The following is a 12756-nucleotide window of genomic DNA, read 5'->3' as shown; positions in this document are numbered from 1 at the left end:
ACTTTCAAAGCCAAAAAAGCAACATTGGGAAGAAAGCGAGTAAATGATATCCTTACCCTAAGAAGTATTAGTGAAAAAGAACAAAACAATCCGCGGGTTATTGTGAAACAAGTTTGGGTAATAATAATAGGAAAAAAACTGGGATGAGCTAAATACAACTAATTAATAGAATACTGTAGGTTGGGGTTGGATGTTCTTTGGAAATGGAAATTCTTTAAAAAGAAAAGAAGGAAAAGAGACCGATTGAGGGGGATTTGTGTTCCGAAATATCACCGATAGCCAATTTTATCGATGACAAATTCTGTCAAATTGCGAAGAACGGGTGGGATGGATTGATGAGAGAAGTTAACCGGCAGGCGAATTACGTATACGATTTCGAGAATTTTCTGCAAGAAGTCAAGTTGGAAAGACACATTTTCATGATGTTTAATTCTTACCATTTTCTCTATTTCGTGTCTCAACGCCCCCGACCATCTCTACTTCAGAAACAAAACAGAAGATCAATAAGAAGAGATAGAAATGGCTCATTTCTCTTATTATTTTATGATCTTCTGAATTGGAAAATGAAGAAATGGATTGACATAACACGTGAATGAATGCCTTTTGAACGTATTCAGACCCAAGCAGTCCAACCTTCGTACATTTGTGCCAAATTAGCGTTGGATGTCGCTTCGGCGATCAAAACATCAGCCTGTAAATAAAAATGTTTCATGACAGCAGAATACTAACTTCATTCGTACCTCTTCTCTCGGAGACAATTTCCGATCAGGAGCTGATCCATCAAGCCATCCGTTTAGTCGTCTTTCGACACGTCGAACCACTTCACGAGCTTGTGAATTTTCTTGTTGATCCTGTTTCACAACCCATACATCTGCAGAAGAAACATTTGATGAGTTTTCATTATTCTGATTCTTACTTTCAAGACCAGGTGGTGGTTTGAAATGTTGTGGTTGTGGAGCACGAGAAATTATTGATTCGACTGGCATTGAGGATAGACTTATTAGAGAGACAAATACACTTAAAAATATGAGATTTTCTATGTTCCTTTTCTCACGTAAACTTACACATCGATGTTTTGCATGACTATATTGAAATTATGCACACAGGTATCAACATCCACTTCATGACGGAGAGCCGAATGTCCTCTGAATACATCACTTGTTTTCATAAAAATGGTTGAACTAATGCTTACTTCAACAGTGGATCTATAAACGCCTGCTTGTAGAACTTAAAGTAATCCGCGAATTCCTCTCTTTCTTTTCCAATTGCTCGTATCAATGGACGAATTTCCTTCGTGAGAGTCTGATGACGTGTGATAGCCTCGCGAAGTTCTGTTCCTGCTTGAACACGTTGTTGAGCATACAATCCGTTTGCACCCATCAAATTCTTCTCCATTAGAAGACATTCGGTTACTTGTTTCATCCAACGGAGAAGATCGTCGCTGAAAAAGGAACAATTCTGAAGTTTTAGTTATATTTAACAAATTCTTACCGATTATTCATCCAAAGTGAATGATTTTCTGTCATTCTCAATTGGAACAACTCGATTGTATCAGTCAATCTGTCTCGTGATTTTGCTTTCCAATTACTTCCATAAACTGCTAATTGAAGTGCCAATGAGATTCCTGATGTTGATGTATGTTCGTGTGATGTCCAATCAACAAGTGGATCAAATACAAATGCATCAAGAAGCATTGTCAGTACTTGATGACCAGAACGGAGAGTTGACAGAACATGAACACACGATTCACGGAATGTTCCGTACATTTCAGACGGACCGAGAGCGTGTCTCATGTTGCGAGACAAACGGAATGGAACTGTTTCTGGGATTCGTAGATTCTTTCCCTAGAAAATAAAAAAGTCTTCAATAATTACATTTGGAGCCTCAAAAACTCACCTTGTCAAAGCAGATGTTGTAATCAATATGGACAACATGTCCATATTTCAAATCAACTAATAAATTATCCAAATGTCGATCACCGAGTCCCAAAACTGATCCGATCATACTCATAACAGCCAATGATCTTGCATATCTTTTGGTCACTGCCCACCACGATGTGGCATCACTTGCACGCATCCACAGTTCCCGGCTTATCAAATCTGTGGGTGTTTTTGAGCTGAGGCCCTCGAAAACTTCTTCGACAATGTGGACAGGCCATTTCGTACGATCAGAAGCAATTGTGGCGTCGATGTTCTGGAAAAAAAGCAATGATAGTTGCGACTTTGAGATATTGACAAATGTGAATTAAATGATTATTAAAAACCTTACATGAGCTGTGAATGCTTGTCTCATCATGTTATGATACATATTGCTGGGCCTCTCTATATCAGGAACTGTCTCACCATTCTTTTTGGTTGCCTGTTTCAGCGCTTTCTGGAATAAATGAAAATGTTGAAATTTGAAAATGATTTGAAAATTTAGAAACCTCTTTCATCTGCCACTTCCTGTATATATGGAAAATGGGAGTTGCTCCTTCAACCCATTTGATTAATCCAGAACGTGGTCCAAGTGGAATTACTGCGTAGTGATGTGCTTGATATTCAGCAATTTGGCGGTTCTTCGATTTTCCCGGTTGAAGCATGACGTTGCATAAACGAAGGAATTGCATAACACGCTCATCGAGATGAAGATCCTCACGGCCTTTGAATAGGAATGCAACACTGAAATATTGAAATAAAGTTTTCAAAATATACTGATTTCAAATCTAACTGTTTTCCGTCTGATCCAACAAATCCGAGTTTCTTTGGTCTTGTTTTGGTAGGAAGAATCGTAACTTGATCTGAGACACGAGCAATCGAAACAACTCTATCAAATTCGACAGATTCTTGGCCAGGCATAGGGACACATGAGTTGCTGAGCTGAAATGGAAAATTTCAGGTTGACAAGACGCTTTCTGATTTACCGCCGCCAAATATGGAGAAATATCGGCAGTTTTCAACAGTTGCATTCCTTTTTTGATGTTTCTATGTACGAAATTCGCAATAAGCTGAAAGTGAATTAATAATGATGTTACTGAAATTCATGAATAGCATCTTACATTTTTGAATGGCGCCCATGATTGTTCCGGTGACATGGCGCGATTTTTCTTGGATTCGTGATGAGCGTTCGAAAGGATTTCAATAAATGCAGTGACAAATTCCTCTTCATTTTTAGTTTTTGCCGGTTCCATAATAGTTTGTTGATAGAGTTCATCAAGTACATCGAAGATCTGCAATTCAGCTGATTTATTTGTTTTATTAAAAATCCAAACTAAAAAAAAAACTTTAAAAAGTTATTGCCCCGGGCGGGATTCGAACCCGCGACTGGTTTTCACCAATGAGATCATAAGTCTCACGCCTTTGACCGCTCGGCCACCGGGGCAGATATTCTGAAAAATGGGAAGGTGTATGACAAGGGTGCGCGTTGGGTCATATCGCGGTGGGAACGTGGTAATCGACCATGGTGAACACGGTGAAAATGTTATTGGGGAATAAAACAACGATGCACAAGGGAATCATAGTCATATGAGTATCGGAAAGTGATACATTTATAAGTGCAATCACGTATTTCCCAGCGATAAACGGGACTTTTTACTTTTTTCACAGAACAGACTTCCGTAGTTTCATGTTAGGTAAAATTAGTGGCGCGTTAACAAAAATGGAGCATTAAACCATTAAATTCAACCGAAAGCTTACCTGTCTGGTTAATAACTTTGTCTTATTTTCAATGATCTCATCCTTCATAGCTGGCATCAAGTGCATTGCCATTTCAGTCTTCATATTCTCAGATTTTATTAACGCCAATCTCTTCTCCATTTCATGTTCCATTGTACCCAACACCACAGACCACTTTTCTTCATTCAATAAATTGATACGCTCGAGTTCTGCAACAAACAGACGAACATCGCGGACAAGACTTGGATATGATTGAGCCATTTTTGTTTCGAGTTGTTCACAACAAACACGAACACGGTTACGATCCTGAAGAAATGGGTTTCGAGGTGAAGAGAGCATAAATCTAGCTTACATCATTCTGTTGTTCTTCAAGTTCTTCACCAACTTCTGTGGATGAAGCTGCTCCAGAAACAACTTGAAAAACGACTGCATGTGGTGCAGCAGTGCAGACACGAGAAATTAGATCAACAAGAGTTTTGCGAATATGTTCAGATGGGTGGGATAGGCGGGCGAATAGTTGTGGAAGAATTTCTGAAAAAACAGAATTTCGTTTCAATTCATCACTAAACAGAAAACTACTCTAATTGTGGGAATCCATATTGCTTTTAAAAGAGAAATATGGAACCTAGCTTACCTTTCCAAACATGAACGTTTGTTTTACTCAATCCATCATTTATTACATCAATCAAAACTTCTCCATGCTTTACCAGCAGCTCTAGAATTCTCAGAGTTGCAAGTGTTGTCTCTTCCTTTTTCTGAAAAAACAGATATTGAGCGTGACGAAATTCTGAAAGCGGAAAACGAGCTCACCGAGTATGGTAAGTTGTCAAACTCTCCTGACATGTTGTGAATGAATTGGAAATACGATGAGACGGTGATCGAAAGGAACTTTCTACGATGAGCGCTAGTTCGTTCCCATATGAGAAGATAGTGGCTGTTTGGAGAAATGAGAGCACTGGAAAAAAGAAATATGGGCATAATAGGAAAATAATAAAAACTCTCACTTGGCTCTCATCACATCCGGAATAACTTTTCTGACTTGTTTCTCCAAATTCACAAGGCTCGTAGCCTCCAAACACTTCCACAATTCCTCATTTTCTTGTGGAGTCTGACCGAATTGGTAGATTGTACACAGATTTATATCAGGTGAGTTTTCTATTTTAGCCATCTCATATGCCCATTTTGCCAATTTCAGGTGAGACTTAGCCAGAGTCGGACACATTTCAGCCGCCAAATGGAATAGAGCACCAACGATTCCAGGATATCCACACGCCATGTTATTGGAGCGAGCGTGTATTTCAGACTAAAAATGTTAGGATTTGCATTCCTTGTAAACTTGTCAAAAATAACGAACCCATATCATCGTTTCAAAGAGATTCGGAGTGAGAACATTGTCAACTGCAGGGAGGAGTGATTGGAAAAAGTCAGCAATTTGAATGCTGGCTCTGCTCATATGCTCTTCTCGTTTCGCAATTTCGGACAAGTAACCTTCGGATAACATTTCTGAAAGTTTTCATATCGAAAGTATATCTAAAAATAGAAATAAAAACACTTACTCTCTTTAATAGAAACATCTTGAAATTGGAAATTCGATTTCAGCTGCATGCTAGTCATAAAAACATCAGCCAACGATTTGAAAACTGCGTTCATCTCTCGAATTCGAACAGGAAGATTTTGTAATTTTACCAGTTTCAGTCGCTGTCTTTCCACTTCTAAACGTTGCCACGCATTCAATTTGTCTCCTCGAATCACTGAGTTTATGTGGAAGAATGCGAGTTCACAATTGTCAGTTTTACGAGATAAACGTATTATCTCACCATGTGCAGCACTTGATTGGCCTCCTAGAAAACGGCGAGAATTATTTTGTTCGAGCTCACTATTTAAGACTCACGGTAATGTTTTATGTGTCGTCCCCAATGCATCAGCTTTCGACATATTGCTAATTTATCTCCTTCGTTGCCTTCTTCTGTTTTATCAAACATTTCTCCATCCGTCAATTGATTTTTCCACTGTGAAACTCCAGTCATTCGATCGACAAGATTAGCAACGATGATGGAAGTGGATGAGATATCGGAATATAGTTTACATGAAGTGTCAGCGCTCAATGTGAGAGCTCCCATAGCGGAGAGCTCTTTTTGGAGATCGAGGAGCTCAGTTCTGAAACCGCTTGACAAGAGTTAGAAATATGAACCAACCAAATAAATTTTTTTGTTTTCAACTTGTGTTTTACTGAAAAATTACCTTCTCATTGTTTGCGAAAACGCCGACTCAACAACTTGAAGACGTTCACGAGCACTCCAATCAACAACTTGTCTTTTCTCGTTCACGGCATTGCTAATTTTTTCGAACTTGGTGAGCATTTCGATTCTAAAAATATTGGTTTAAATTATAACCAAAAATCAAAACTAACGATCGGAAATCTTCTGTAATCGGTGCATCTGGATCACTGCCAAAAAGTGTAGTCTTATAATAATCTACTGCTTCTGGAAGTCGAATACGATTTAACATGTCAGTCATCTGAAAAAGCAAAGTTTCAAGCAATCGTTGGAACATTTGTTTACCGCTATTTGGATAATAATTTTCAACGTCTCGTTCAAACTAGCATCAGTCACAAGGATTGTTTCCAAAGCAGCCAAAGCGATTTCGTATCTGAAATATAAAAATTGGCTTACCAAAGTGTGATACGTTAGTCCTAAAATGAAGAGACACAATTCTAACATACCTCGCCCGTGCCATTTCTCCCAATGCTTCCATCAATTGTTGTCCCATTTCTGTTCCAAATTCTTCTCGAACTCTCCTTCTCAGTCCAACAATTTCCATTGGCTCACCAAGAACTGCCATCGATAAAGACATTAGACACGCCGTACAAACCCCATTTACAATAACTTTCTCATCTGAGCTCTTTTGTTTTGCATAATGCGTTAGTGCATTGGATCCAAAACGAATAACCTAAAAATAGATTTATTTAGCATCGTTTAATTGAATAGTCCACTGACCAATCCATAATATCCATTGAAATATGCAACAACCAATGCTGGATAATAAACTCGATTGAGCCAAACTTCACAACTTGCCGAGTTCATTGAGAAGAATTGGCGAGATGTCTGTAATTATTAAAATTAAATCCTTTACTATTGGATAAAATTACTTACGACTGGGATTTCAGTCAAATTGAATACTGAAGATCCTCCGTAGATAGCAGAAATCATTAACTTTTCCAAAACTTCAATCAGTTTCAAAAGAAGATTTACTCGGAGCCATTGAATAGAATATTTCAATGGAGGAGATGACGGAGGAATTGTTTCGTCTTTTGACTTCTTTTCATTGTTCTTACGATTCAAAACGTCTTTTGCAAGTCGTTTCAGTTCGTCTGAAAGTATAACATTATTCAAAATGGACCAAAATTGAAACCCGACCCGGAATTTAGCAAGTCTGAAAATGAACTTAGACGCAACAAAAACTTACTCTCAAAAGCTGCGAATGTCTGCATTGGTTTACCCAACGGTGTTTTCATTTTGTTGACAATGCAGAAGTTGGCAGTTTGATTGATAATCCAATCCCACTTTTCCATGAATGTTTCCGGCAATAAGTTTTCAGTTTTCTCTTGTGAAATACTCTGACATCCTTGAATTACTGTTTCGAGCACTTCATCCATCCAAACATACGATCCTTTTCTGAAATTTTGAGTTGAGACTTGAAGATTTAGATTTACAGTCTCACTGATTACCATTCTGTGAGCTTGACTTACAGCTTAAACTTACTTAAAAGTACTCGGAACAATCTGTTTCAGCAAGAAATTAGTGACAATATTGAATTCTTCTGCTCCAAAACTCGTCGCTGTTATTAGTTTCTGTTGTTTTTCCTGACACATTTGGTAGATTGGTGCCATACTTTGTCTGGAAAATGACAAGTAAGAAAAGGTAAGCTCATTTATGAATACTGAACTAAAGCTTCTGTTGTTTTTGTTAATTTCTAGCGTAATTCAGGCGGAAACTCTCGTCTCGTCGTTGGCGCAGGTGCAAACAGATGAGGAAAACAAAATGGGACGAAGAGAGAGAGAGAGAGAGAGAGAGAGTAAAAGGAGCTAGTTTTAGAACTCATGTAAGCAAATAAACAACCTTGAATTGAATTAATTTGTCAGAGAGGAACGCATTCCGTGAGCTTTAAAGGTCTCGGTCAAGCGGGTAAACTAAATGAACATCAGGAATCCGTACGTTTTTATGGAATTATAGGATATTACTTTTTTTTTTCAAATAAATTTAACATTATTTAGATCTGAAAACTCAAAGCAGCCACTGAACAGTAAAAGAAACAAGTTCAGAAGAGTGTATGTGACCGCGACTACAACCACACACCGATTATCCATCTAGTTCTTTTTTCTCCTTCAATTCTTTCTCTAGGAGGGTCATAAATACATAAACACTTTTTGAGTATGTATGTGCGCGTATTTTGGAATTGACACATCTGAAACAAATTGTTTCAAAGGAAAATGTGGATTTGAGATAATCAAACTTTCAGTAAACTATTACAGTGTTTCAGTATTATCATTGTTTGTTCGAGTTGTAAAGTTAAATTGCAAAAGGTACAAAAATGATATCGAATCTAACCTGATATAAATCTTGCAATCTCCTGCCTCCCAAATCGTTGTTGCTTCTTTCCACTTGGCTTTTTTCGTTTTGTCAGTTATATCTCTGTCGATGTCAAGAGTGAGCTCTGGCCATTTCGTAGCTGCCGAAAGAAGAGTCAAGGCTTGATTAGTACTGGAATTTTTTTAATGATGGAAAAGGTTTGAAAACAGTATTCTCATAATGCTGACTAAAAATAATAGTAAATGAAACCAGTTTTCCCTCATCTCCATTTCACTTTTCAGTATGTCATAAAGATGTGAATACAAGAATTCCAGTTCTTTACTTACTATTGTGTGTTTCCAACATAGTGGGCTACATATTTGAATTACCTTTCGTTATTCCAGCTCAGGACTGATTGATGGACAACCGTACTTCTCAATCGAACCCATTCTCTTTGACTGAAACTTTCAGAACCGATTTTTTGATCGGAAGCAGCGAGAACAAGGCCATGAAGCCAAGAGGAGATCAACACTCTGGAAAAATTACAATGTTTTTGTTTCTATCATCTCGATATTTTTTCAAAGACTGTTTTCTACCAGCTAAGGCTGTCTAAGTCTTGAGTTTCGAGCATGTCTATAAGTCTTGAGGTTTTAAAAACTATAATTCCCTTGTGCATCGTTGTTTTATTCCCCAATAACATTTTCACCGTGTTCACCATGGTCGATTACCACGTTCCCACCGCGATATGACCCAACGCGCACCCTTGTCATACACCTTCCCATTTTTCAGAATATCTGCCCCGGTGGCCGAGCGGTCAAAGGCGTGAGACTTATGATCTCATTGGTGAAAACCAGTCGCGGGTTCGAATCCCGCCCGGGGCAATAACTTTTTTTTTTGATTTTTAGAAAATAACAAAACCATGGAAGTGATTCAGGTTTCAGGAACGTAATAATATGAGTGTTTTAACTATGCTTACCTTGTTCTTTTAAGTAATTTATCTCCGAAGTTCGCAATAATTTTCTGCAGAGCAATGACTTGTTTTCTGGCATACTCTCGCTTTGTCTGTCCTATACTTTGTCCGATCGAATTGTCTCCACGAACAAGATAATCGGATTGAGCAATGTAGAAATCATGGCTGAAAATGAAGAAAGAAAATGACTTGAAAATATTTCATTTGGATCCCCACGCTTTCAAGTGTCCGACAAGAATGGTAACGAAAAGATGGTAAACTTCTGGATGGTTTGAAGCAAGCCAATATTCCGTCAGTGGCAATTCAGTTGAAAAGAATTCAAAAATAGACGGACGAATTCCCATCATCTGAAATATTGATATTTTTAAATTTCAGGAACAGGGACCAAACTTTTATTACTTACCACGATGAGTGAACTCTTCGCACACGATATTCCTTGTAGTGCAGAGAAAAAGAGCAAGAGAATTGATTCATGCCATCTGACACTATCACTATGCGGTTTTTCTTCGCTACGTTTCAGACGTGACATACTCGCCATCATTGCTTTTCTCAAGTCGGTATAAGTTGCTTGAAGATGATTTAGAGAAGTTGGAGTGAGAAGAACAGAAATCAAATTGACGAGGTCTTTGTAAATGGTGTTATGTCTGAAAAATGTATAATTTCATTCGAAAATTCTCGGTGCTTGCTTTACTAATCAACATACCCAAAAATTCGAATGTCCTTATTTTTTGTAGTAAAAAGACCAGTCTCCTGATTGAAAACAATTTGATGAATTTTCGTTTTGATTGGAGATTCAGCAGGAAGTTGCTTGACAATCTGAATAAACTGACACGGGGATCATAATACATTCAACGGGCTGAAACGAACCTTCGCTAAAGAATTGAAAAAAGCTTGTTTTTCTTTTGTATTCTGTTTTGACAAGTTCAAATCTTTTAACACATGACCCAACGATTCTTCAACTCCTTTTCGCATTTTTTCATCGTCTTTTCCAATAATGAGAAGCTCATTAAATATGTCACAAACGACTGTTATGAGACTGGCTGATGACCACTTTCCACCATTTTCCTCGAATTCGACAGACAATTCAGAGATCTGAAAAAAAAATAGATGTTCCCCAAAATCCTATATAAATTCGTTACCATTTGATTAGTGTCCTCGAGCATCTGTTGACTTTTTGCCATTTTCACAACAGCCATCGTCAATTTTATTCGTTTCTTTAACTCTTTCAGATTTCGTAACCCATTCTTTTTTATATCCGGTCGGATCAGTCGCACCATTTCCTCAGAGAATTCCAGATTTTTCGAGAATTGATCGGAAAACAGAGTTACTGTGTCGATGAGACGCTCGAAGTTTTTCTCATGACTGTTGAAATCAGGTAGATTTGTAAGAATAGCACTGATTATTGGCTGAAATCCAGGAAATTATATAATAGAAAAACAATGGTTGAAGTCTCACCTCGAATGAATTATTGGAAACTTTTGGGAATGTATTCGAAACAAGAACAATTCCTTTTAAACATTGATTATGTACTGATATTGATGCATTTGGAAGAACTTGAATCACCCATTCCAATGATTTTCGGACGTGCTCTTCATCATATTCAGAGATCCGTCGATTTTCAGCTTTTTGACTGATAGCTCCCACTACATAGTATACGGAATAAACTATGTCTGCACGTACTTCGTCGGATTTTTTCGGTAAACTCTGATAGAGGGTTCCGAGCCAAATGAGGAATCTGAAAGTAAGGGACATTGTGCCTCGTTTACTTGATAACCTCATTGGAAGTAAACATTCAGAAAAGTCTGCAAAGTTTTCACACAAAAATCATTGGATGAACGTACTCTGGATAAGCGGTAGAATCAAAGAGAAGTGTTCCAATATGTCTCAGAATTCTTCCAGCGTATGTTTTAAACTCGAATCGATCGAATTTCGTGAGGACCGGCCAGCATACGCTATCCAAAACATACATCCATTTCACATTAGCATCCTGAATTTTAAAATTTTCAAAAGATCTAGAAACTGATGGGTGTCACCTCCAAATTATTGACATTTTGAAGAATTTCCTCGATTCTCACAAGAATCGCTTTTCGTTCCTTTTGATGAGTGTCACGTTGACGAAACTGAAAATTCAACTAATATTTTTTGACTATCAAGTGTTATTATCTCGCACCTGTTCAATCAGGTTCCCAATATCATTGTTTTTCGATGTTATCATGTTTGGGCGACACAAACGATTGCATAAGCTGAAAATAATTATTTCAAAAGGAAAAAAGAAAACTGCAGAAAAGAAAGAAAGTGTGTGTTTTGAATGAGTAATCACCGGGATTGGTCAGGTAGATTCCGTGAGCAAGATGAATTCATATTTTTACGCTTGTGATGCATTTTTTGTTGGTTTTAATTTTCCGAACAAATTTACTAAAAAGTTCTGAATCGCCACATTTATGTTTTCAAACCACGGCTTACGTTGAACTTAAATTGAAATAACTTATTCTTCTAGAGGGAATAGAGAAAGTATTACGTCAAATTGATTCAAAAAACTAAATGATGGTGTTCACGTGATAATAGACCGCGACGATGGATGAATCGACAGAAAAAAACAATTTTAATTTAAAATCGGTAAAAACGACGAATATGCAAAAGTTTTGAAAGCAATTCCAGAGGATTATTTTTTTTGCGACTTTTAATTGAGATCGCAACCATTAAAAATCATTCGTAACGAGATCCCGGATTTAAATATTTGATATGCACCTTTAATACAGTATATTTTAAAACGAATTCGAAAAAATCTAATTTGCTAATTTTCGAAACTGAAACATCTGCTTTTCTCGCTGAGAATCTTGATTTTTTCTCAATCCAAAAAATGTAGTAACAAAAGAAGTGATCAAAAAGCATTCAAACAATCGGTCACGTCGACGGTAAATGGTTGACGCAACGAAGGGAATGTGCGCCCTATGGATAATCGAATGTTTTGTTTCGACGGACCGCTCTCCCCCATTTTCTCGCGATCTTTTTCTTTTTGGCTGCCCGTTTCAGACACTTTTTTTCGTGAGTTCCTTATCGATTTTTTACGAAACATACAGTAAAAGATGAAGTAGAGTAACTGTTTTGCCACCGGCAGGTAATCGTCGCTATGCTACCATAAAATCGATAAAAAGCTAGACAAAAAGATGCAATCTCGCTCAGTTCGTAGCTGTATTCTTTTTTCAATGAAAAATTGATACAAGAGAATAACTGTTTAATGAGAAATACTATTTTTCCAAGATTTGGTAGGAATTACCTTCAAAACCAACTGTCTGAAGCTCCTTTGTTTGAAATCAATGCCTACCTCGCATTATCCTTAGACTGCTTTCGTTTATTCATTTTGTCTGTTTTCTAAATCTATCCGCTTGAGAGTTGTCTGATTGCTGTTTTAAATATATTTTCTATTCCCTTCTGAGTTGTTTTGGTTTTGTCATCAATCACCAGGTAGAATGTTTCGAAATAAACTTTTCACCGGTTTTGTTCCCACCAGTGATTTTACGGTCTAGAAAAACATCTTCATCTCAGATTGCGAGTAAAAATTAAT

General features: G+C 37.4%; 1 protein-coding gene across 1 annotated transcript; it reads right to left on the bottom strand.

The window, feature by feature from the left end:
* Nucleotides 1–613: 613 nt before the first annotated feature.
* On the bottom strand, nt 614–11406 carry GCK72_001850 (uncharacterized protein; the record flags this gene model as incomplete). The annotated part of the gene is made up of 40 exons (XM_053723151.1): nt 614–691; nt 741–871; nt 917–1017; nt 1065–1145; nt 1193–1441; nt 1492–1844; nt 1897–2193; nt 2269–2373; nt 2426–2660; nt 2710–2858; nt 2903–2986; nt 3038–3208; nt 3675–3959; nt 4006–4184; nt 4288–4408; nt 4464–4608; nt 4658–4956; nt 5008–5156; nt 5210–5494; nt 5545–5810; nt 5895–6020; nt 6064–6170; nt 6215–6302; nt 6376–6602; nt 6650–6757; nt 6806–7023; nt 7119–7327; nt 7415–7549; nt 8261–8413; nt 8611–8754; nt 9198–9356; nt 9408–9538; nt 9595–9835; nt 9895–10007; nt 10059–10283; nt 10331–10597; nt 10647–10926; nt 11033–11178; nt 11225–11311; nt 11362–11406. 40 exons carry the CDS (start codon nt 11404–11406, stop codon nt 614–616), a joined length of 6972 nt encoding a protein of 2323 aa, XP_053591796.1.
* Nucleotides 11407–12756: the final 1350 nt, after the last annotated feature.

The sequence above is a fragment of the Caenorhabditis remanei genome, chromosome I (assembly GCF_010183535.1).
Source record: "Caenorhabditis remanei strain PX506 chromosome I, whole genome shotgun sequence".
Taxonomy (NCBI): domain Eukaryota; kingdom Metazoa; phylum Nematoda; class Chromadorea; order Rhabditida; family Rhabditidae; genus Caenorhabditis; species Caenorhabditis remanei.
The sequence above is the reverse complement of the archived record's forward strand: the minus strand, read 5'-3'. Positions and strand labels throughout refer to the sequence as shown.